The sequence below is a fragment of the Passer montanus genome, unplaced genomic scaffold (assembly GCF_014805655.1).
Source record: "Passer montanus isolate IOZ18808 unplaced genomic scaffold, ASM1480565v1 scaffold36, whole genome shotgun sequence".
Classification (NCBI taxonomy): Eukaryota; Metazoa; Chordata; class Aves; order Passeriformes; family Passeridae; genus Passer; species Passer montanus.
In genome coordinates, this window is record NW_024368374.1 from 8,414,158 (window position 1) to 8,440,309 (window position 26,152).

The 26,152-nt window shown below is 38.0% G+C and overlaps 1 protein-coding gene across 1 annotated transcript; it reads right to left on the bottom strand.

The window, feature by feature from the left end:
- Nucleotides 1-527: 527 nt before the first annotated feature.
- On the bottom strand, nt 528-24,657 carry NEK5 (NIMA related kinase 5). Its single transcript, XM_039716720.1, has 22 exons — nt 24,515-24,657; nt 22,674-22,770; nt 21,609-21,706; nt 19,607-19,690; nt 19,430-19,500; nt 18,020-18,106; nt 16,890-16,944; nt 14,687-14,887; nt 14,523-14,604; nt 12,877-13,013; nt 9,384-9,577; nt 8,018-8,084; nt 7,560-7,679; nt 7,194-7,277; nt 6,994-7,095; nt 6,034-6,114; nt 5,143-5,211; nt 4,172-4,295; nt 3,761-3,886; nt 2,518-2,655; nt 1,754-1,868; nt 528-1,248 (listed from the first exon to the last, which is right to left on the bottom strand). Exons 1-22 carry the CDS (start codon nt 24,629-24,631, stop codon nt 906-908), a joined length of 2,592 nt encoding a protein of 863 aa, XP_039572654.1. The 5' UTR covers nt 24,632-24,657; the 3' UTR covers nt 528-905.
- Between the last annotated feature and the right edge of the window lie 1,495 nt (nt 24,658-26,152).

Genomic DNA, 26,152 nt, shown 5'->3' on the forward strand with positions numbered 1-26,152 from the left:
GCTGCACCTCAAATCTGGTGATCAGTTTGGGGCCCCTCAGTTCAGAAAGGGTGATGAGGTGCTGGAGCATGTCCAGAGAAGGGCAACAGAGCTGGGGAAGGGTCTGGAGAACAAGTCCTGTGAGGAGCATCTGAGGGAGATGAGGCTGTTTAGCCTGGAGAAAAGGAGGCTCAGCGGGGACCTTATCACTTTCTGCACCTGCCTGAAAGGAGGGTAGAACCAGGTGGGGGTCAGTCTCTTCTCCCAGGCAACAAGTGATAGGAGAAAATGGCCTCAACTTGCACCAGGGATATTAGGAAAAATTTTGACATAGAAAAGGTTGTCAAGCATTGGAACAGACTGCCCTGGGAAGGGGTGGACTCACCATCCCTGCAGGTATTTAAAAGACATGGCACATAAGGGACATGTTTTAGTGGTGGACTTGGCAGTGTTAACAGTTGGACTCTTTAAGATATTTTCCAAAATAAATTATTCTTTGGAACAAAAAAAAAAACCTGCTAAAATCAGACTAGAGGCTGTAATTTTCCCTTTATTTAAGATTCACTTGGATTGTATGAAATTTTTTATGTGAAAAAATATGGTTGGAAGAACCTACATACCTACATATTTTACTAGGAACTGGGGAATGCAGAATTCTCATGGCACTAATAAACCCTTTTACTGCTACTATATAAAACTCCTGAGCAGCTCCTGTTACTGTGTAGGGTCAGTACTGTGCAAATGAAACTGTAGATTACAAAGCTGTACTGGCAGTACACATTGATTATGAAAAGCTGGAAGAGATTCTTAAAACAAGGAGTTGATTTATCTAGGGCAATAAAATACACCAACTAGGAGACTCTCTTATATGATACAAAAATGGTTAAACACAGTACACAATCAGAAATTTGCTCAAGCAAGATTTTTCAGGTATGTCCAGGTAGTTTAGAATAGTAGATGAAACAGCATTTCAGTCTGGATGAGGATTTTTCAATGTTCAGACATCTGAAAAGTATCCCTGATTTGTTTTTCCTTAAAGAAAAAGAATCACAGCCTTCTTTTTCATGTGCATCAACACCAAATAACCTATGATTATTTTCTAAATCATCATCAGATTCTCCAAGTTTGTGAGGTAAACTCATCTTTTCTTCATCTGTTTGACCTTTATTTATTGAAAAGAAGTGAGACTCTTCTCCTGGAGAATTTGACAATTTTTCCAGAGATTCCTCCAGCGCATGTCTGAGTTCATCTTCAGAATCTTCAAAATTTCTGCGCAGTAAAACAAGGGAATTATATTAATTAATATCATTTCATAGCAAACCTTTCTCCATTTAAGGACTACTAGGGTTTCTTTAAACACTTTACAAATAATATACAAGACAGTAAAGCAAGGGAATTATATTAATATAATTTCATAGCAAACCTTTCTCCATTTAAGGACTACTAGGGTTTCTTTAAACACTTTATAAACAATATACAAGTAACACACCTAATGTGAACTTCTGTGTCTGTATTTGTTTACCTGTATTTAAAAGGCAAGAGAAAAGAGCTGCAAGGCCATGTTGATATTTCTGCTGTAATTTTTAATGACATTTTAAATCTAATTTTTAATGAATTTGAATTGGCTGTGACAAATTCCAGAATTAAAAGTTAAATTAGCAGACTCTCTAAGTTTTCTTTATTTATGAATTTTTAAGAACACAGTAAAGCTTTAGTCAATGCAACCTAAAAAGCTGTCCAGTTGTGGATTTTTCTCTTGATGTGCTTGACTTACGTGTCTTCACCATCTGATCTTGGCTCAAGTCTACCTTCATCAACATCAACAGCAGAGCATGTTTCTGACTCATCTTCCTTGTTTTCTTCTGGAGGCAACAGAGTTAATCTCCCTTCTGTAAAGAAAGAGAAACTTTCCTTCAGCTGTATACTAGAAAACTATAAAAGTATGTGTAAAGGAATAGCAAACAAATAAATGCTTGAAATCTTTTGTTGTTGTTCAAATTACAATGTAAATGTCACACTTCTGTTGATGCAAAGTAAATGTAATTTTTAAAACAGTATTACCTTAGGAAAGTGTGCTGCAGTGCAGGCGAGTTTGAATCAGTTGCAGTGTCAGCTGTCTCAGCATGGACCCTGTTGTAAAGTCACCACTGTCATTTAAGTCACCATGTGTGTATTTGAATAAATGCTTTTTACAGGGTGCTTCAAGCTCTGCAGTTGCAGGGGCTAGCTCCAGGTTTGTGGTACCTACCAGCCTGATGGCAGTTGTAGTTTTCCTTTGTCTACCCAAGTAAAGGTCAGAATTACATATGAAGGTAATAGCCAGTGAGTAGGGCATGCACCTTTCCCTGCTTTTGAAAAGAGCAACATGCTGGAAGAGGCCTCTCAGTGCTTCAGGGACAGAGCAGAGGTTCTGTCCCTGCTTTTCTAGATTGCCAACTGCTTCAAAATGTTGTTTCTCATCACAGACCCTCTGCCAAGGGTAGAATAAATATTACACTAAAGAAAAACATGCAGAATTTACGGGAAAAAACATCCTACCTTTGTCTTCCTCAAAACAGATAAAGGAATCATCAGACAGCTCTGCTTTTGCTAAGATGCTCAGGAGTGTCTCTGGTGGTGTCTGTTTCCACTGCTTCCTGTTTTCCGGGATGTCTTCAGGCAGAATAACATGGTGAGCTGAAGAACAGCAAGGTTCTCAGGTCACTAAAGCATTACTGTAGCTCAGCACTGTCTTTTGTCAGATTCAGACTTTCTAGTCTCAACACTGATTTCTTCTTTTTCGGACACAGTACTCAAGATGTGGCCTCACCAGTGTAATTCTGTGTAATTCTGAATTTGTTTTCCTTTATGGAATACTCCTGATTTTTTTATAAGTACTTGATCTCATGGATAGGAAAAATGGTCTGGACTACTCATCACTAAAAATGTTTAACACCAATTTTAATGGTTAAGTAACTTCTTATTAAACCTGGAACAGGCAGGTGCAGCTTCCCTGAGCAGTCCTTACTCTGAAACTTGTTGGATTCTTGGTTTGAAAGAGCTTAAAAGAAGTTCTGTTTCTTTAGTGCCCAGTGGTCTTTAAGGCAGAATGAACAAAAGGTGGTGTATTAATAATATTCTGCTTTGTCTTTACATCCGTGCAAACTCTTCAGGTTGTTTTTTGTCTATCTTGGTGTGCAGAGTGTGCTGGAATGCTGGCAGAGCTCCTGTTTGCAGAAACCTGTCACTGGAGATACTTGTCTGCCTGGCAGTGTACACAGTGGTACTGTAAGAAGCCTAGGGATTTTTCTCAAGTGTGGCATCCCCACAGCCACAGTGGGGTGAGGTGGCACTTGTGACAGTGGTGGCACCGCCACTGTGTGCAGAGGGAAAAGAGAATTCCACCACGCTCCAAGATGGCACTGGCACTCACTGCCCTGTTGCTGTGTGTCATCAGCTCAAGGCCTGAGAAAGTGGTGATGATTAATTGAATAGATTGGTATTTTGAGCCAGAGTGACTGATAAAACACAGTGCTCTTGATACGTATGAGCAACACAACATGATTGCAGTGTGCGAGGGGAAAGTGACAATTGTTTTCTATGCCTTAACATGTACCTTGTGTGTGAGCAACATAACATGATTGCAGTGTGCGAGGGGAAAGTGACAATTGTTTTCTATGCCTTAACATGTACAATAACCTCTGCTGTTACAAAGTCCTGCAATGAAAAGCCTGCTGGATCATGTGAACATTCAGGTATGGATGAATTCAGTCTAAATTTTAGGTGCTCAAAACTTTCTCACCAAGTTCATTTCCAGCCACAGTAGGACATGCAGATGAGACATCAGCACCAGCTAAAAAATTCAGTAGTGTCTGAGGGGCTCCAGGTTGCCAATGTTTTCTTGGTTTCTTCATATCATGTATGGACTCTAAGGAGACAAAATAGAAGAGGCAAAGTTCTTTCGATTTTTTTTGTAAAGTAGATGTCCCTGTGATTATAATATTACGTGAGGGTTTCTTCACATCAAGCATGGACTCTAAGGGGAAGAAATAGAAGAGGCAAAGTTCTTTGGATTTTTTTTTTTGTAAAGTAGATGTCCCTGTGATTATAATATTACGTGATACAAAGAAAGAGCTCATGAGAGCTAGAATTTATCTAACTCCTACATAATTTTCAGGATTAATACTCAGCATTGCATTTCCCCAATAAATACCTTTTGGGTAGTCAGACAGTTTTTCCAAAGCTCTGTCTGTATGATTTTCATGAACTTCCACCAATTTCTCTTTAAGATTCTCACCATCCACAAAAGTTAAAGTCTCATTGAGTTTATCTAATACCTGAAAAAACAATAAGTTACTCTGGAAACAGTAAACAAAGATACTACAATAGCTAATCCCTTCTCATTTTACTGTGTTTGCCAGCCAACCTCAGGCATGCACAGGAAAATTGCGTAACAAAAAGTGAAGCAGCAAGACTCAGAAGCTACATCGTGCATCAGAGAGCTGCATGGGGTTCCACAGAGATGCGAAACAACAGAATGACAAAACAGTGCTTTATAAATTAAAAATATTTTGTGCATCAGAGGGCTGCATGGGGTTCCATGTTTCGCAGAGATGCGAAACAACAGAATGACAAAACAGTGCTTTATAAATTAAAAATATATATCCTAAAAATATTTTTTTTGTTGCTGTTAGGAATTTTTAAAAAAATTCTAATATACTAATAAAAATCTTAACAGGTAGCTGTTACATGCTGATAAGACACAAACATAATTTTACTAATCGAAAACAATATTGTCTGTAGTTGTTCTTGCTTTGTGATACAGTACAATACTGCTTAATTTCTGAAAAGAAACAGAAATGTACTAAAACAATCTACAAATTAAATTTAGCATTTGCAGACTAACTCAGTTTTGAGATAAGTTCTTCCTCTCAAGCCATTTTAGAAAATTTAAATATCTGCACTTCTTCATATTTTACCACATGAAATATTGACCCAAGCATCACCCAATTTTCTTGTAAGCAATTTTCCTCTTGTAGAAGGGCAGACATATGCAACATGACAACAAATCCTCAATACGAAGCTTCATTATAACAAAGGCAGAGGATGATGGTAATGGAAACAAATCTTAGATTATGGTTCCAGATTTCTAATGTAAATGCTGTGAATATAACTAAAACATACCTGTACTTCTTGAATGCTGTCTTCCTCAGGAAAACATACATCTAAATTAATTTCAAATTTTACTCCTCCCTAAAGAAAATTCACATGTTATTAATTTGTTCTAATAAATAGAAGCATTTAATTAAAAGTACACAGATTATATGGAACTACAAATTTGAAAATTATTCTTCTATTGAAAATAACTTCTATTTTATAACATTCTTCTTCTGCTTAAGAAGATCAAAGTCGAACACATCGGACAAAAATAGACTTCCTTAAATATCATCCTTCTCCTTTAGTGATATTTTAAAATTACTGCATCCACTTTGATTTTAAGGGCTTTTGATAAACATTTAATTCAAATCATTGCAATACACAGAGTTGGTTCTTATAGCTGGTTGTCAACCAGAACTTGGATAAAATTGAATACTGTACTGCTTCCGTACAATATTTCATAAAAGACTTTTATTCCATTTCACAGTGATCTTATGGTCAGAAACATTCCTGGTATCTTATGTGCATTTCTAATTCAATTCCCATTTCCTTCTATGATTTTAAAACCAGTATAGGGAATAATATTTTATAACATAATCTTTTAAAATTAGCATTCTGACTTGACTTTACTTAGACTTTGAATAAACATGAGTTCCCATGCACTGCTAATGCAGTTTGATATAAGGAGGAGGAGGAGGTAGAGATTGATTACTAGGTGGGAATGTCTAAGGGGTATATCCCTTAAATGGTCAGAAAAGCTCATTTATTTTCTTCTGATATAAACTTTTAACAAACAGAAAATCAGCACTCTTAATTGACTCTCAACTTGATTTCCAGACCCACCATAGTAATACAGTAATTTCAAATGTACAGATATAATAAGAAAATTTTAAAAAATACAACAGTAAAGATGGATACTTTTGTGTTATGTCTCTTTTCTAATATTGTTTGGTCTTGCCTATCCTGGAGTCTGACTTGTTTGAAGTTTTCCTCCATATCCTGGAAGGAGAGAAAAAAGCCTAGTTTTAATTACACTCTTTGTAACTGAATATATGTATACCACATAAAGAAAGAGACTTCTTTAAGTAGCAAATATAGCCATCAATTTCCTTTACAGAGGTTTTAATGAATATTCCATTCATTGCCAATTCTGGCTTATCTGGCAAAAAGAAATTCTTGCATAAATTGCAAGCCTCTGATTTTTCAAAAACCCATGTTAGAAAGATACAGTACTGTGTCAAGATAAAAATAATACAGATTTTTATATTTTATGATCACATGCAAGATGACTCAGACTCATTTCATTATGGAAAACTTTAGAAGTGATTAAAATCAAGATTTTAGTGGAAACCTATGCCTGTAAAAATATAGCCCTGTTTTGCAATATCTTGTTTTCTGGCAACACCTAAAAATATTTGATTACTCCTTTTCATATTATAATGACTCCTATAAGAATACGTCAGAGAAAAGTAAAGTAAATAAGAGTACACAGCTTCCTCTGTGTTCTGTGGCTATCAGTGCATGCCTTCAGGCTCAGGAGAAACCATAACAATTTATAGATCTTACTTTTATTCAGTTTCTCCAAAAGATGGAGAGCCCATTAAATATAGTCACAGAAGGCAGGCCCAAAATCTAATGTTTCTTTATCATTATCATGCATTTCCCATTAAATCACTGGGAATCCAAATTCTCTCATAATTTGGCTCCCTATAACACACTTAATTTCATCAAGTGGTGTGAATTAATTTTATTAAAGCTCAGATCCAGGATCACTGAGGAGGACACTACTGATATTGGCAGATTTGTCCCAGAGAATGAATCAAAGACAGTGTGGGACTCACACAGAAAGATCCATTTAGAAGGAGATGGTACTGATACCTGAAGTGACTCTTCTGTTCCAGATATAGCTTTGTTTTCAGACTGGTGCTCAGCTTTCCCTTGCTTCACAAGATAGGTTTTATCTTGTATTTTCTGGTTTTCCTAAGGAATATTTTAAAAAAATGTTCATTTCAATTCCCAATAAAGTATTCTAGCATAAAAAAGTAAATATGAATACCCATATGTCTGAGCTTTGTTACCTGGAGTACTCCTGCTCTAACTCTGAATTCTTTTACATCACTGTGGTATTCTTCCCGAATTTTCTGCAGTTGTTTCAAATACTCCTATTAAAGAACAGTAGGGTAGAATATGTTTTTAATAAACCAAAGATAGAAAGAATAAATGTATTTATATATGTTCACATAAGATAGAAGTATCTGTTTTCTCTGTCACCCAAAAGTAAAACTCTAGAGGTATATTGTTTCTCTAGTAAAAGATGGGAAAAGAATGGAAGAGAATCAATGATGGAAAAGCGAATCTGATGAAAAAGAATTGTTATGCCAGGAACACTACTGTCAAGAATATAAGAAGAGTGTTTTAGGCAATTAAGGAGGAGATTCATTTACCTGTTCTTTCATTTCATTCTTTCTAGACGTGTTTTGCTGGTGGTTTCTGAGATGCTCTTCCTTGGTTTTTTGCTGCTGTATTTGGTCATGATATGGGTCAGCAGAGGATGGTCGCAGTCCCTATGGATGTACAAATGAATCCCAGGGCAAATGAGTTTTCATTTAGAATCCTCTCCTTCAGTGCTCACTCAATCCACCCTCCCTGTTCTACTGAAGAAAGCAGTAAAGGCAAGTGTTTGTTTTGGGAGGAAAAAGTCACAGTAGAATTTTACATTGTTACAGTTTTGTATGAGGAAATAAAACCTCAGGATGAACACTGCAGAGCAGATCAGGGAACTGGCTAGAGGAAAACCTTCTACCTGACAGTGTTACAGTTTGCTATTCAAAAGACATTCATTCATCTTTGGATTTTCATTCTCCTTTTACAGATTTTATTCTCTGGTTCAGCATTTACCTACCATCTGTTTTTCCACTTTAATCTTGTACTGCTGGGCTTCAAACCGCCTTTGAAGAAATTCTGCAGTCCTGAGAGAAGAAAGTGATGTACATATACTATGTTTTATATTGCAAACTCTGCTGCCTTTGCACAAATAATTCTCTATAGATTCTACCGTATATGACAAACAGAAGTTGCTTTATACTACATGGATATATAAATGTGGATAAAATATGTATAAATATGGCACAACAGTAAAATACGGAAACATTCTTTCCAAGCATTCCTTTTCCTATTACTTCAGTTACTTAAGCCTTTTGAAGAGTGCAGCAAAGCCCTTCCACCTTTTATTTGATAAATGGTTGAAAGCATTAATTAAACTAATTGTCATTGAAAGCATTAATTAAAACAAAATTGATTTCCCTGGTTCTCAAAATGAGTGAAAGTTGTCATAATGGGGGCTGTATTGTCTTTCTCCTCTGTGCCTAATTTTATCAGGCAAACTTTGTGTAGTTTCTAAACTTTTCCTTTGCTTTTTGATGTAAAAAAGCCATCAGTGACCTGTAAGCTCCCTGTTTCCCATTTATTTAATTTCCTGCCTCAGGAACCCACTTGTGCCACCGGGAGGCAAAACTGAATTGACTCTGTCCTTAAATAAGGCACCAGAAATTCAGGTCACAAAAGATGTTCTAAATCTAAAGATCTGTAACTGAAACATTCTAAACACTGTTGTTGTTGAATGAAAATTAATGATTCTGTCAACTTTAAAGGAAAGCTTTGGAAGTATTCAAAATTTCTTTCTCAACATTTTCAATGTTCATCCACACCTAAAATGGCCAGTCACAGAACGGACAGGAAATCTCCTAAAGTTGTACCTCTACTTTGTAACAGAAAAGCTTTGAAGTAAATAAACTGCTAGAGAAAGGGTCTTTATATCTGGAACAGAAATATAAGCGCTGCATGGAAAAAAAACCACTTTCATGGCCTTCCCTCACTTGGTTCCCTTCAGTGCAGAACTCCTTCTGATCTTTGTATTGTTCTCATCCTGGTGTGAAAGACAGGCAGTGTTTTTCCTTGGTATAATCAGAGACTATACAGAAAGCTTATGTTTTACTTTTTACTCAGTAAAAGACTGGGCTGAGATTTGGGAGACATTTTGACAATTAAATGTCAAACACTAGGCCAATTCAGATGGAATTTCTAGATGAACAGGAACGGAAATTGTGTTGTTGTGTGACAAACTTATGTAAAAAAAAAAAAAAAAGAAAAATTATCCAATACGAAGCAGAGGAGGCATTCTACTAAATCAGCTATGCCAGCCTTACTTACTCAGGAAGGCTGATAGCTCAAAATACACAAGACAGACATAAATACAGTGATGTGTTTACCAGTCAGGTGGTGGAGGTGCAACTTGTCCTTTTAGTTCATAGTAATCTTCAACTCTTTGGCTGATACGAAAAAGGTCATAATGTGCATTAGCTTTCCTTTGCAAGCTGTCAAGCTTCTGATAGTAATGACCATAATGACCATGTACTCTAATGCTTCCTGGCCTTTCTGCCATATTAAATCTGGAGGTCTGTGGCTGGAAATATAATAAAATATGTTATTTTACCTCTACTCATTTGTATCAGCACAAGTTTGAATTAACCTCCTGTACTTCTCCCCTGTCTGAGTTGCATGGTAATATGACTATCTATGGTATAGTTAGTGTAAGTTTTCCAAATCCTTTCAAATATAACCCAGAAACTTGTCAAGGTTTATGTGATCTCACCACTGCCTTTTCCTTTTCCCCTGCTCCATCAGCTCCTGTCACTAAGCAGCAGCTCACATTGTTGTGAGTGAGTCAGCATAAGGCTTTGTACTCTGTAGTGTCCTGGCCCTAGAGTCACTTCATTGTTCTGGAGCCTAAAGCACTGAATTATTTCCAGGAGAGCCTCATTTTGACGTGTGATAGCAAGGGGAACCTGGGATGTAGCTCTGGACAGTACAGGCATTGATGGTTGCTTTCAGGGGAGCACTGTGCTGTTTCATTTCACGTCTCTTTGATTACGTGCATGTGGGAGTTGGGCTTTCATTTCTCAAAGCTCTTACTGTGATGAAACATCCCTGTATTCCTCCTTTGAGACAAGACTGTCATTTCCATTTCTCCTAAGAACAATGGAGAGAACATGATCACCTAGCTGCCACTGCATGATGTAACTGTGGCCAGACATCCACAAACTTTTCCGTTGTGGGAGACTATACGGTGCATGAGAAAAATGCTAAATTTTGCTTACTTTCTTATATAAATGTAAATGCATCTAAGTATCACTTTCACAGTTAAATACATTAACTAGTCCCCATTTTCCTTCATAGATACTCTGAAAATAGACTCATGTACCTGTGGTACAGTCCAGATTACAGTTGAATAAAAATTCATATCTGTGTAAGAAGAAAGTTTCCAACTGTCAGCAAAGTTCCCAAGGAAGAAGTAACCCCAAGAAGTGTTTATCTCATTCCTCAGTGAAGTAGGCTTTACAGTATGGTTTCCAGATGGCAATCCCAAGCAGCAGGGAGAACAAATCAGGCTATCCAAAAAAATGCCAGGGGACTGAGAACTGTGACTAGTGAGGCAGGCATGCTTGACCAACTCACTAACATTCTACAATTAAATGACTGTCATGACAGACAAGGGGAGAGCAAGGGGACATTTCCTATCAGGCAACTGCCTTCATGCAGGCTTTTGACACTGTCTGCCTTAAAATCCTCACAGGGAAGCTGATGAATTGAGAGTGAGATGAGCAGGCAGTGAAATTGCTTGAAAAGTGGCCAAGAGGGTAGTGATCACAGGGTGAAGCACAGCTGAAGGCCAGTAACTACAGTTCAACATCTTCACTAATGATTTAGATGATGGGGAAAGGGGGGCAGAGTGCACCCTCAGCAGGTTTGCTGATAACACAGAGTGGGAGGAGTGGCTGATACACCACAGCGTTGTGCTGTTAGCCAAAAGGACCACAAAGGGCTGGAGAAATAGGATGACAGAAACTTTATGGAGTTCAGCAATAGAAGTGCAAAGTCCTCTGCACCAGTATATGCTGGGAGCCATCCAGCTGGGAAGCAGCTTGGCAGGGAAGAAGAAGGGGGGGCTTGGTGCACAACAAGTTGACCATTAGCCAACAATGTGTCCTTGCTGAAAAGGTGAATGACATCCTGGCCTGCATTAGTAAAAGCATTCCCAGCAGGTCAAGGGAGGTGATCTTTTTGCACTACTCAGCACTTGTAAGGTCACACATGAAGTGCTGTGTCTAGTTCTGAGCACTCCAGAACAAAAGAGACAAAGTTACAAGCTTGACAAAGTCCAATGAAAGGCCTGGAGCATTATTCCTACAAGAAAAGGCCAAAATAGCTCAGACTGTTCATCCTGAAAGTGGAATCTTATCCGTGGTTGTAGCTACCTGAAGGGAGGGTGCAGAGAGAATGGAGAGAGACTTTCCTCTGGTACCTAGTGACAGAACCAGAGGCAATGGGCACAAATTGAAACACCGAAGATTCCCTCTGAACATCACAAAACATATTTTTCACTGTGGGGAAGGGTGACGCAGGGTGAGGCACAGGATGCCAAAATAGGACATAGAGTCTCCATCTTTGGAGATATCCAACAGCCAACTGGACATAGTCCTGGACAACTGGATCTAGATGACCCTGCCTGAACAGGGGTGTGGACAAGGTGATGACCAGAAGTCCTTTTCAACCTTAACCATTCTGTGATTCTGTGAATCCTGAAGCAATATCTTCAAAGTATGGCACTATGCAAGTGTCCCTGAAACCCTGCACACTGTTTATTTGGATGTTGAAAGAATGTGGAAACATTCTGGGAATGTGTTCCCAGTGTAGGTCAAAACACTGTGGACAAAATTCTGCCTTTGATTATAGCAGTGAAAGGAAACTATCTTTCCAACTTAATCCATCTCTGGATTTGCATTGGCACAAATGTAACTGTGAGGAAAACAAAGTCCTATGTTCCATATAGGGTCAGCATTAGTCAAAGTTAGTGTTAGTGATTGCATGATGGACGCAGTTCTGGGAATTCCACATTCCCTATGAGCAGTTAAGCTCACTTAACTGCAGTGTGCACATCTGGGGGCTCCTAGATCCTAAATGGGCTGTGCTTATGCTCACCAGCATTCAAGATACTACCTCATGCTCTTAAAAGTAAACATAAATGTGTGCAGTGATGCTAAGAAAGAGGCTGGGCATAGCATACAGCTGATACCCTGCCTGAGGAAAAGAGAGGGTGGAAAACAAGTGAGAGACAAAGTGGTTGTGAAAAACTGGGCTTGCATTTGGGAGAAGGCTGTCAGTAATAAGTATCTGAGGCAATGGCAGTGAGTGCTGGTGATTTTGCCTATGAATGAGCTGTCAGAAGGGCTGAAGTAACAGGATCAGTGTATTTGCTTTTATAGCAAAAAATGCAAACACGGAACTTATTTGCCTTTGTCCAAACATAAATGCTAAGCATGCCTCAATCCTTTTGTTACAAAGGACCATACCAAAGCAGCCTAGATTCAGTATTTCCCATTTAGGCTTTCAAAACATCTCTTCTGAGGATTCAGGCATGTTTAACTGTCTCTACTGTCTTAGCATAGGCACTAAGCTAAACACTTAAATACTTTTATATATATATATATATTTATACATAGCTAAACACGTCTTAAGCCTTTTAAAATAACTTTTTAAGTGCAGGCATTTGCTTTCTGAAGATTATATATATGTGTGTGTGTGTGTGTGTGTGTGTGTGTGTAATAATGTATAATTCTGAAGATGATTTTGTTTGTCTGTGTATAAAAATATCTATGTGTGTATATATATATATATATATATGAAAATGTGGATACACAGTACCTGAATAATAGGCTGTTGTACTCTTGAAGGAGGTTTCCATTCATTTCTTTGAAATAATTCTTGTTTCTTGAAAGGCGTCACTATTCCAGATTCCAGAGAAACCGGGTCCTGGACTCTTGTTTTCTGAAGTTTATATGCTTTTTAACAATAAGAGAATAAAAAACTGCATTCTGTGCTCTCTTCATGATTAATCATCATGTGACTGCAAACCATAGTAGGATGCCCACAGCTAACATTGACAGGTTGGGTTGGTAAACATCCCTTACATCCTTTTACCATCATCACCATACCTCACACCATACCACACATAGTTTTGCCAAGCATACTGAATAAGAGGGAGACCTTTATAAACTGGAGTATTGATATCATGCTAGTTCCAAGAACACAAAACAGGAGGTCTAATTCACAGGCTCTGGGTGCCTCTGCTTAGGCATTCCCTTTATAAACCCAGCCCTCCATACTCTACAAATCACTAGGCAATGCTGTAGTACCTGTGAAATTTGAAAAAAAAAAGGCTGAAAAGTGAAAAATCTACCTTATCAGTTTCCCATGTAGGAGAATACAAGTACAGATCTTTCCAGTTTGGTCAGTCAATATATTGCAAATGTCTTAGATGCAGTAATGAAAAGCAGTGTCCTTTCTTGGGTTAAGTAATTTCTAAGTGAGTTTTAAATCTTTCATGAGTATTGACTGTTAGAGTATCATGTGTGGAAGACAAAATGTATTAAAACTATGATTAAACGATCAGTGATTTTTTTTAAGTGCCTAAGATATTTAGTTGTTCAGGCTTCTGTCCAAATTACATTGGTTGTGCGAGCAGATGAAAATTATTTTAAATGAGGTTTAAAATAACAGGGGTTCCTTACACTACTAATTAATTTTATTTTTTTTGGGGAGGGGGGGCAGGGTAGGAGGGGAGTCCAAAGTGTTGTTAAGTAACTACATAGATTATTTTCACAGAACTGTTTTAACTGTTTTGATATTCCAAAGATAAATTTGAGGACTCATTGTGATATAATGAAGAATATACAATTACAACAAAGTTACACTGCTAGAAACACACCAGATATTCAACAGTTCATAGACATATATTTATTCATTCAGGTTTTTTTAGAAACTGCATACATAATGTGGTCAATCAATAGGCACTAAATCAAAATAGAGTTCACCGTCTCACAGTTTAATAAAATTTGTAAGGCTTTGTAAAATACTTTCTTATTGTTTTGTAAAACACTATGGAGCATGTTTTGCAAGATTTATGCTTTTTTCACACAGTAAGGATGTTTTTCATGTGACAGACACAAACTAGACCAAAGCCCCTCACTTTTGGAAATTCTGCTTTTTAAAGAACTAAGATTAACGTTTCAGCACTTTCCTATGGCAGCTCTTCTGGATGACTGTAGCTGATGAGCTAGTGTTAAAGCTGACTTTCTCTGAACAGGACAGCAGTGTATAGTAATTCTATATATTGCCTGGGTGAATGGTTCTGCTGTTGCAGTTCTCTCCTCTATTTACTTTTATATTTGGGTGAAACCCTTCATCCAAACATGCAGTAAAGACTGCTGGAGGAAGTTACAGCCAACAGTTGTATTATAACTAACAAATGTTACTGTAGAACTAATGATACATAATACTATTATCTTTACCTTGTATCTGCTTGCCTCTAGAGCAAGATGCTGAAGGCCTTTTTCTATGTACCACAGTGTGACTGAGTTCTTCCCGTGCTACCTATCAGAACAATATCTGACAGAACTGCTTATGCCACTTTCATACTTGTTTTCTCTCAGAAGGCAGCGGCACAGTCACTCACCTCCGGGGGCAGGTACCTGAGAACAAGTTTCTGCAAGAAGGGCTTCCTTAGAATAGAATTGATGGATGGTCGATCTCTTGGAGATATTTTGAACAGCTGGGAAATCAATATCCTCAGGTCGTAGGAATAGTTAGGAGATACTGGTTGAAAACGTCCTCTGCAAATCTTCAGCACCAGTTCATGCAAACTATTGCCTTGAAACTTAATTAGGGAAAACAATGAGAAGAGGACAGTAAGTGTTGCTGGTTCAGAGTTATGGACTAGACACCTCAACTTGAAAACAGGTACTTGTTGACACAGTCATAGAATGGTTTGGGTTGGAAGGGACCTCAAAGAACATCTCATTCCAACCTCCCTGCCATGGGCAGGTACCCTTTCCACTAGGCTGGGTTGCTCAGAGCCCCATCCAGCGTGTCCTTCCACATCAGGGATGAGGCATTCACAACTTCTCTGGGTAACCTGTGCCAGTGCCTCACTACCCTCACAGTAAAGAATTTCTTCCTAATATCTACGTTTACCATCTTTCAGTTTGAAGTCATTCTCCCTTGCCCTATCATTACATACCCTTGTCAAAAGTCCTTCTTCATCTCTTTCAGGCCCCCTTTAGGCACAGAAAAACTGCTCTGTCTCCCTGAAGCCTTCGCTTTCCCAGGCTGAACAACCCCATCTCTCTCAACCTGTCTTTGTAGAAGAGATGCTTCAGCCCTCTGATCATTTTTGTGGCCCTTCTCTGAGATCATTCCAATAATTCCATGACCTTCCTTTGCTGGGGGCTGCAGAGCTGGATGCAGCACTCCAGGTGGGTCTCACAGAGCAGAGTAGGGGGGAGAAGCCCTGTGCTGTGGAATTCCCCCACAAATCCTTCCTTGCTAACCATGGTTTGCGGTAGAAAATTAATATAACCACTCTCTGACTGTGTTTCCTGGTTACCTTCTCCTCGTTTTAGCTGCATAACCAAAAGGTCTAATGACATCTGTACCTGGAAGACTTTTATTCACCCTCTGCTGTCAGACAGTAACACATAAGCCCATCTTTCCAGAATGAAACATGATGTGTTTTGCCAAAAGCTGTTCAGCAGAGATCTACATACATACTGTCTTCACAGGGTTCACCTTCAAAACTTCACTTCACCCAACAGCCTCTGCATTCTGTGCTCCCTCCAGAATGAAGATACAATCCTGATCTTTTAACAAGTGATGCCAGTCAGATAATTCAGTCCTCTCAGCTCACTGAGAGGCAAAAAACCCCCATGTTCTTTCTAAAATCACCCTTTTATTTATGTGGCTATTCTGAAGGTGGTGGAATTGAATTTACCTTAGCTTCGCTTGCATTTCCTGTCTACCTGTGCATTGAGTCACTGCCCTCACACTGAAACAGTGGGCAGCAATACAGAATAAAACACCTAATATTCATACAAAGTAATGTTTCATGTTTTGCCACTTTGTGAAATCAGCAGTTTTCCTCAGCAGTATCCCCCTTGCTCCTAGCTCAGCACAATTTGCTCTATTAGTGCTGCTCTGCCTTCTCCCACATCCGAGCTCAGCAAAAAGTCAACATCTGCTGGTCCCAGGAATCTGATCCTTTTCCTGCTGTCAAGATTAGTTTCTGCTGTATTCCTTTCTCCATGTAATAGTCACAGGCTGAGGCTCAGACCAGGCTGAGGACAACACAACTTCCTAAAGATGATATATCAGTTATTTGCTGACACAAATGTGCTTTCAAACAAAATATATTTCCTCCAGGAAAATTCTTCCTGGGACTCAAACCACTTTCTGGTGAAATGTGGGGTTTAAGTTACACTGTAAGTGTAGACTGGTATTTTCAAACAGAAATGAGTAAAATTATATACCTAAGCCTAATCTTGAAGCCTGTCTTTAATTCTTTCCATTGTTCATCCGTCTTGAAAATATTTAGTAATTTTTAAAGAGCAAATATATATTCAATGTTTGTACACATGCATATATGTAAGTTATAGGACTACAACATAATACTTTTTATTTTACTACACACAAAACAGATACAATATGAAAAGCATTATATTATATTATATATTATAAATATTAGCAGTCATTCTTTAATATCAATAAATAAGATGAAAATAACTCTTGTAGTTGACTGTGAATACTATTACTACTACAGGTTTTGCAAGGTGACCATTATATTTTCCAATAATATGATAAGGAGCTGATTGTACAGTACTTACAGGATGCTTTAGTGCACACAGCTCATAAAGCACACAGCCAAGAGACCAAATATCTCTGTGAATAAGAAGTAATTAAAGTTTCAATGAAAAGTCTATAATATTTTCATTCATGTAATCAGTACCTCTTCTCAGTCCCAAAATTTATTACCATTATTCTGTCACAGACTGGTGTAAATTTTATTTTTTCTTAAGATGCACTAAAAAGAACAACTAGAAATTTATTTTTAGTTTGACACCAGTGTTTCTATGGTATCTAATTAGGTTTTTTAATTATAATTGGAAAAGGCACATGATCGAGGAAGTCTGCTTAATATTTATAGCAGGATGAAGGACAAAGCTGATTTGATAGCTGGGGAGACAATACAGGAGTAAACTTGTCTGAATAGCACCCGAGAGCTGAGATGCTACTCTGAGCTCCAGAACCTTTGTTGATCATATTCCCCACAAGGAGAAGGGGATCTAGGCTCACTCACCTCCTGACTTTGCAGTGCTTCTCATCTGGTATTTTGTGGTAAGCCTCAGACCTATTTATCTTTCCTGCAGCTGGCTACTGCAAATTTCCAGAGCAGCCAAACTAGCAGTTTTCATTTTAGTGTGCTTTTATAAATAATAAATGAGTGTATCAAAAATTCATGAACTTGGAACTGTAAAGATGCATTGTTTATTACATCTTGGAAATTAGATAAATTTGGTATTTGATGAAGAAGCAGATTAAGCAAAGGGAAAAATACTGGTTTGCAATTCCACCACTACTAACAAGAAGTATTAAACGAGAGTTTAAAATAGAAGTAATTTTATAAAGCTGAAATATATAATTATATTAAGCCTGTAGATTAATCACAGCAGAGTCATGATTGTTATATTTGAGACATTGCAAGTCAAAATACTATTGACATTTTTTAATAGTATAAGGTAGTTGTTGTGTACAATGATGCACCTAATCATTGTACACAATAATAAAAACTTCACAAAGGGTGACCATGAGAAATTCCCATGCTCTGTACAAATACTGATTTAAATCATATTACTAAAATATTCTTTAAAATATTTATATTATTCTTTAAAATATTCTAAAACGTCCTTTCATGCCTGCACATCCTCACACATGGGAAGGAAAGACAGAGACTTACGTTTTGTTGTTGTACGGTCGATTTTCACATATCTCAGGTGAAAGGTAATAGGGGGTCCCTACACAGGTATGGGCAAACTCTGTAGTACTAATGAAACACAATGAACAGAAAGGCTTACACACTGCAGAAAACTGACAAACAACTGAACTAGAGACTTCTCTGCCAGAGGTTAAAACAGGGGACATTACTTCTGCTCTCCAAATAGTTGAATAATGGAACATCCCATGAAAAACTACAGCATTTCCCAGTTCTGTGTGAAGTTCTGTGTAAGTTCTCCGCTATTTTAATAGTGGAGAGTGTTTGCACTTCAACAGAAAGCACAGCAATTCCCTGTCCTTATCTTGGCCCATAAGCCTTTCATTCTATTTTCTCTCTTAGAGCTGAGGAGGGGAGTAACAGAGCTTTTCAGGGCACCTGGCATCCAGACAGTGTCAGCTCTCCACAGAAACTTAATTCACTAGTTACAGGAGGAAAAGTACTGTCAAGCACAAATTATATTGTTGTATAAGCCTATTACATATTTTTTTTAAATGTATGTCTTGGACATTCAAATTCTGAGGTTTACTTCCTATCTGCTGGGTGCTGTTCTGCTGTGTAGAAGCAATCCTTACAGCAGCTATGCCCAGAACACTTCCAAAGGAAGGCAACACAAATTATATTGTTGTATAAGCCTATCACATATCTTTTAAAATGTATGTCTTGGACATTCAAATTCTGAGGTTTACTTCCTATCTGCTGGGTGCTGTTCTGCTGTGTAGAAGCAATCCTTACAGCAGCTATGCCCAGAACACTTCCAAAGGAAGGCACTTTGGGCATCAGTAGTCTACATACTGAGAGCTGAGTTCTGTCAAAGATAATCAAAAAGCACAAAAAGAGATCAAATCTAAGCATTTCCCTGTTGTTATCATGCCCCCTGGAATGTTTTGGCCACACCTGGCCACTACAGAGGATAGGCCAACCTTGTCCACAAAGGCATTAAAGGCAAGGCCTCCCTTTTTGGGAGAACAATAGAGATGAAAGGTCAGCCATGCTATGTTCTCAGGCCCAGGTGGTCATTCTAGGTAGTTAAAAAAAATTAACATAGGCTTTGTCTTGGAGGACACACAACATATGTCCAAACTCTTCCTTTACTCTCTCTTAAGTTTTAAACACTCTTCACTTTTGTTTTTATGAGTTAAGAGAAGTTATTGCCAACAGCTGCATGAGCAGGAACTGTGTCTCCAGAAACAGATCTGAGGTTCCATGCAGGATGGCATGTTTTAGGATAACAGGAGAAAATGTAGTGTCAGACCCTTTGAATCCCTTCAGCAAGTACAATCCACAAACAATTTGCATGTTCAGGCTGCATTCTGGACATTCACAAGCATTCCATTTGGTGAAGGTCACAGACTGATTAAAAACCACACTTACCTGTTCATCTGTCTCGCTATGCCAAAGTCCCCAAGCTTTGCTACCTTTCCATTACTGCTAAGAAAAACGTTCTGCAAATAAACCCAAAAATAGTATGCGATAATGAAAGATGGCAGGCTTCTCGAGCATATGTTTCACAGGACAAAACAACCCCCTCTCCAGTACCAGTTTTACTACCTGTGTTTTTACATCTCTGTGTAAAATCTTCTTGTCATGAATATGCTTCAAGCCCAAGGAGATCTGCACAAACCAACTGAGAATCTGTGATGAAAGTTACAGAGATAGATACCTATGAATTGATGTGACTCCAATGGGGCATCTTACTGAAATATATAAAATAAAGACACCAACAAAATCTAAAATATATAGAATATATACAATGTAAAACAATAAAAAAGGTATTTTTAAAGTTAATGCCATAGATTTTTCCTTTCCATTCAGTGCTATCACTAAACTAAATGGAAATAGATACCTATCCTGCTTCCTTTATCCCCATCAAGTTTTCCCTGACTGTGCCAGGACATGCACCTGAACAAGGACTGAAGAATCATGCCAAAGGAGAATAAGAATAACAGACCTTTTTTTAAGAAGAGAGGGAGTGCAAATAACTAAAACAGAATTGGGAAGTGGCTTCCACCCAGCTGTAGTACTTGTAGTCCTACTGAATGTGATCCAGGAACCAAAAAAAAAAAAAAAGAGAAAAAAGATGAAGGGCTGAAATGTGGTGAAAGAAGTGAGCTATGAAGAAACTTGTATAATAAGTAAGCACATGTGTTTATCCTTTATCCTTGGCCCAGTACAGCTTTTAAACATCTATTTAATTTCCAATATACACGTGTCTTCTTAAATAAGGGCCTTTGGACTAAATTCAAAAACAAAACTACAACTTGCTGATGTACTTCTTTACTTCTTTATTTAGGAAAACTCATGCACATGAAAGACTTTGATTCAAGTAATAACCTTCTATTTAGCAATGCTTGACATTAAATAGACAATTTCCTCATTAGGGCTGATGCTACAAATGAGGCTTTCTCAGAAGTATATTTGAAAATATAAAGATAGTTTAACACTATTATGTTAAATTGGGAAAATTTGCTTTCATTTCTTTGATCAGCACATCCATCTTTAGTTTCTATACTTCATTCTTCTGTCTGTATTTCTTTTGCCTTGTATTGGATATGTATTACTCTGTGACATCGTCAAGGGATTTGTGTGTTGGTTCTCTCCTTTGGGCTTTCATGATATGTGGGTTTGTCTTCTCTTTATTTTCTTTCATGTTCTCTCTGGCTCTAGTATGACTCCCAATAGGATCTTAAAATTCATTATTACTGAACCAGTAATTCATTTTCAACTGACTTCTCTAACAAGGAGTTCCTCTTTTACTACTAAAGCAAAAATAAAAGTCACAATACTTTTTTTTCTTCAATTTTTTGCCTTAGAGTATATTTCCACTAGCAGGTTGGATAGTATCTATTTGGTTTCTAAGCAGAATTTTATCGTTCCTGCAAAAGTAGATTTTATTTATGACTAAATAATCCCAGAGTTCAGTCCACTAATTCCTACATAAAGAAAATTTCCTTCAGAAAGTTAAGAGTTAGTAAAAAAATTAAGGGAATAAATAAGGGATAGTGGGAAATCCTACTTCTGTGAATTGCAGTCCTTATCATACTTACCTATTTACAAAATAAAATATACATGAACATGGCCTAAAAGCAGTCAGATATCTGGGCTTGTTTCTCTGTGCTGGTTTAAAAATAAATGGCATCAGAGAAGTTTTGACCAAAATGAAATGAATGAGAGATTTACCACAGACTTCAGTATGAAAGAGGATATGCTGCGATGCAAATAGCACCAACAAATTAAGAATTTGTTTGTAATACATCCTCCCCATAATTGGAAAGCACTATTGAAAAGAAGGTTTTCATGGTTTAATGGGTTCATTACTAATGTAAAGAAAAAGTACATCTATGAGGCAAGGAGGAACAGAAGGAAGGAGGCATTTAAAAAGTCATCCTCATACTGCTAATGAATTAATTTCAGATCTTAAGAGTGCTAAAAAACCTTCCCATACTCCAACTAAAATTACCAAAGTTTTATTTAGAAGTTAATTTATTACTGAATAATTCAAACCACGTGTTTCACAGAATATATTCTTCCCTCTAAAGAAAATGTCTTTCACCTGGTCCTCATCAAACAGCACTCCATGCTGCATATTTATCCTCTTCATTAAATCTCCACCGTCACAGTATTCCATCACAATATATAGCTTGTTCTTTTCTGAAAGGAAAAGCATATTTTTGTCTATCTATTCTTACCTCTCTGGGGTTAGAAAACTATCTGATTTACATGACCCCTAAAACATTCACAATCCTGGTCACAGAGAACAATTTGAACAGAAGCTGCAACTATAGCTTTCATGACATAAGGCACTGCTTATGGGAGATGTCAGAGGAAAAACAAATACAGGGAATTAGCTTTCATGGTGAAGAGAATTCCTTCTATCTCCTTCAGTCCTGAAGAATTCTTTATCCTTGAGTGGTAATTCAAAATATATCTGAAGAAAAAATGCTAGCACAGCATTATGAGATTGATATTGGATCACTGGAAAGACAGTGCTGTATCAAGGTATGAAATGCCAATTTTACTGTTTTTACATTCCAGATGCTGAAAGACATTTTCAGAGGTACCAACAGATTATATTTCTATTTAATGGCCTCTTTTTGTGCTTGTCTGTTTTGTCTGTGTGTATGTATATGCATATATAAGTATGTATATATGTGTGCTTTAATATATGGTGTATTTATCATTACCATATAATGTCATATGTATATGATGTGGATAAACAAAATATGAGGAACCCAAGGTTAGACCAGATAAAATGATCATTCTATTTCTCACCCACTTGATCAGCCTATTCCTTGCTATACTCAAAAGCTCTCTTCTATTGAAACTCCTAGAAAATTCCTATTAAACTGTGGGCTCCCATAAGAAATCAAGACTAAAGTTCAACCTGTACAGTACAGACAGCTCAGGATCCAGGATTCATGCCAAGTACCCACTTACACAGGTGAAAAACACAAGTGATGCCTGAATTTGATGCCTGGTGTCCATTTCTAGTTGAGACCTTTTCCCATGTTTAAGTAAGGCATTAGGGAGAGGGCTAAGGGTGGTCAACACTAACAGTGTAGGTTTTTTGCCTTCCACTCCTTCCACGACAATTAAAACAGAAATGTTAAAAGTAAACCTTGCAAAGAAGCATAGAAGGTTACTATATTTGCATGCTTCATCTGGGCCAGCAGAATGACTTCTTTCTCAGAGGCTTCTTTTTCTTTCACAGGCATCTACAAAGAATTAAGAAACTAAATGCTAGCAATGACATATTTAACCTTTTGCACAAATAGTTACATTACCACACTATTCCCACTAATACAAAAATACAGTGTACCAAGATGATGTAGAAAGATTAAAAAATATTGTGTGTATATATAACATTAAATAAAAAATTGCAGTGTACGTTTGAAAGTGTATTCAGTAATTGGAACATTACTGAAGTCAAACCCAATTTCAACATTTTACAAACAGGCAAATGTATACCTTTAAACTTAAGTTCAAGAATTTAAATTCTAAAGTTAAAGAAATCCCATAAGAACTTGAAGAGTATGGATGCAGATGACTCTGTAATGGTAACAGGGGTGATGTTAAAAGATCAAAGTAAAAAGAAAAAAAAATTGTTCATTTTACTGAGGTTACTCGTTCTTGTAACATATCAGGCTAACTCTTTGCCCTCTTACATTAATGCAAAACTTCAATTTAGTTTCTTATGATCACACTTCCACCTATACTACTTAAAAATTCATTTCTCTGAGTATCTATCCTTCAAAATGTCATCTTGTATTGTACTGTAAAGTTTCTTACCCTCATTCTTAAGAAATATTTTTAAAATGTAATCCTTAAAGACTTAAAAATCAGTAACTGAATAAAACACACTCTACCATATTAAAAAAAAAATCTTTTGACTTCAAAGTAGCAATTTTCTGTCTCCAGCTTCTGATTTTTGAACAAGTGGGATTCACAGTAACATTTCATTAGCAGCCACTCTTTTAGTTGTACATCAAAATCTAAGATTAGAAATGCATGGGGTTTATTGGTCACGAGCAGAGAGAGAAACTATTCAACTTTTCATTTAGCTGTCATTACTCATGTATCAGCTTTTCCAGGTTTGAATCTGGAAGACGTACAGCTCTTTCCAGAATTCATTCTTCTACTGTAATTCTCTAATACATTAGAAATTCACTGGGGTGGCCCAGAATAGCAACAGACCTGTCAAAAGCATGTAGGCACTCATTGAAATGGACTGTTTAAACCCCTGAATTGAAATCACAGAGATTTTAAGTGCCTTTATGGAACCAGATCCAGGTGTGGTGTTCCCCCAACACCCAAGCAAGTGGCCCTAAGCTGCCTCTGCAGGCAATGGGAAGGAAGGCAGAAGTTTCATGGCCCAACTGAGCTCATTCTAAATCACAAATCTAAAACACATGTGACGAACAGCTTCCTAAAAAGACTTAATTCTCTTGTTCTCCTTGAAGGGGTGTCTGGCCAAGCAGCTCAGCTGCTGACAGCAACAGAATGGAAACTTAAAATCAGACGAGATTAATGGAACTGCCATAAACATAAATGAGAATTGCAAAGAATCCATTGTGAATTACTCCTGTCTGAAAGGTGGATGTGGGAAACAAGGAAATTAAAAAGCTTAGAGAAATTTACCACAGAACTGTGATTTGTTACTTTAGTGGCAATATTTTCATTGTAGAATCAACTATTACAAAATTTGAATCAGGCACTGCCACACACTGTAGGCAGAAAGAAGCTTTAAAAAGAACAAAAATGCAGTAAAAAGCAAAGTATTTCATAATATTACATCTATGCTTTCAAAATAATAAATTAGAAAGAATATAGTCTTTGGAAAGTTTAGCTCTACATAATTGAGATTGAACTACAAAGGAGATAAAAAACAACCTAAGTTCATACCCAGCTAAATGCAAGTAGCACAATCTGGTAAATATAATTCAGGTGTTGTTGTTTTACCTTAGTTAAATTGATCTCTTTGATAACACATGGCTCATCATCCATTTTTCCTTTTGCCAAGAATATTTTGCCAAAAGATCCTTCTCCAATTTGTTTAATGAGTTCATATTTATCCATGATGTATTTTTCTTAGAGCAGTGGCTAAAATAAAAATTCCCCAAATTAGTACTGCACATAGTACTTTAACATTTCAGTTGGTGCTACTGAAATAGGCACTACCTTTTAAGACTGTCATTTTTATTACTTTTTGTAACATTACTGCTGTTGGTTCTTCCTAAAAATACCACGTCCTGAAAGTATGCAAATTATTGCAGATCTTATCTTTTAATAAGCAGCAAGTTTATAAGTGTCTAATAAAGAAAAGCATAGTGCACCCTAAAGTTAATGGATGGAAAGGAAGTACAAAGTAATGTGTAGGATTATGATATAATTTTGTAAAATGTGACATTATTTTGTGAATGGGACAATATTGCAGAATTGATATTTTAATGGAAAAAAATAACCTATTCCATATTGATTTAGTTTATACTGGTGTGATCTAAAGCTGTCTGTTAGATCACATTAGCATAGTGTGATCACACCAGTGTAGTCAGATCTCACAGGATGAGAAGCCACAGGAGACCATGGCCAAGTGAAGCTGGGGATCAGCGCAGTGCAGAAACCTCTGTGAGCAGCACCGAAGTCACTGGGTACTTTCAGTGGCTCCACAGGCAAAGCTGCACACCTAAATATGAGCAAACACTACAAAACTGTTCTTATTACTTGTCCCGAGCTTTAGCAAGGGAGATTTGCTCCGATAGAAGACGTTCCCCGCCAGGCAAGCTCCGCAACAGGCTCCATGGCAGGCAGCCCCCGAGGGCCACTGGCAGGGCAGCAGGGCGACCTCGGGACGTTTGGGATTTCGGTGTCTGGGTCAGAGCCAGCTCCTGCCGGCAGCCGCAGGTGAGAAGCGGACTGGGGGCACATGGGGTGCGCTCCGCCCGGGCCCAGCCCCGCATCCACCGGCGACAGCCCGGCCGCCCGGAGGGCAGCGCCCGGGCACAGGAGCTCCGGGAGGGCGGCAGCGCCTGCCCCGAGTGCCGCGGGCACCGCGGGCCGGGCCGGGCACGGCTCGGAAGGGCGGCCCGCGGGCACCGAGCGCTGGAACGGGCACAGAAACCAATACCAGCCAGCTCCAAGACAGACTCACCCATCTGTGTCCCCATCCATGCCCTGCCCTCTCCCATTCCCTGATCTGTTATCCCAGGGGTGCCACCACCATCACTGATGGGCTCAGCCTTGACCAGTGAAGTGAAATTTAGTCCAGGAAGAAGGGAAAGTAGGAGAAAAGTGTTCTAAGGTCTGGGCTTTTGTTTCGTTACTCTGCTCTGATTTGGTTGGTAATAAATCAGTTTCCTCAAGTCCGTTTTGCCTGTGACAGTAACTGGTGAGTGATCCCTCCCTGTGCTTATCTTGACCCATGAGCCTTTCATTAAATTTTTTCTCCCCTGCTCAGCGACGAAGGGAGTGACAGAGAAGCTTTGGTGGCACCTGATATCCACCCAGCACCCTCCACCACAATGCTGTGTTTTATTATGTACTCAGGAAAAACACCTTTACACCTTCTCAGACTGCTGCACCATCTCCTAGAAATATGAC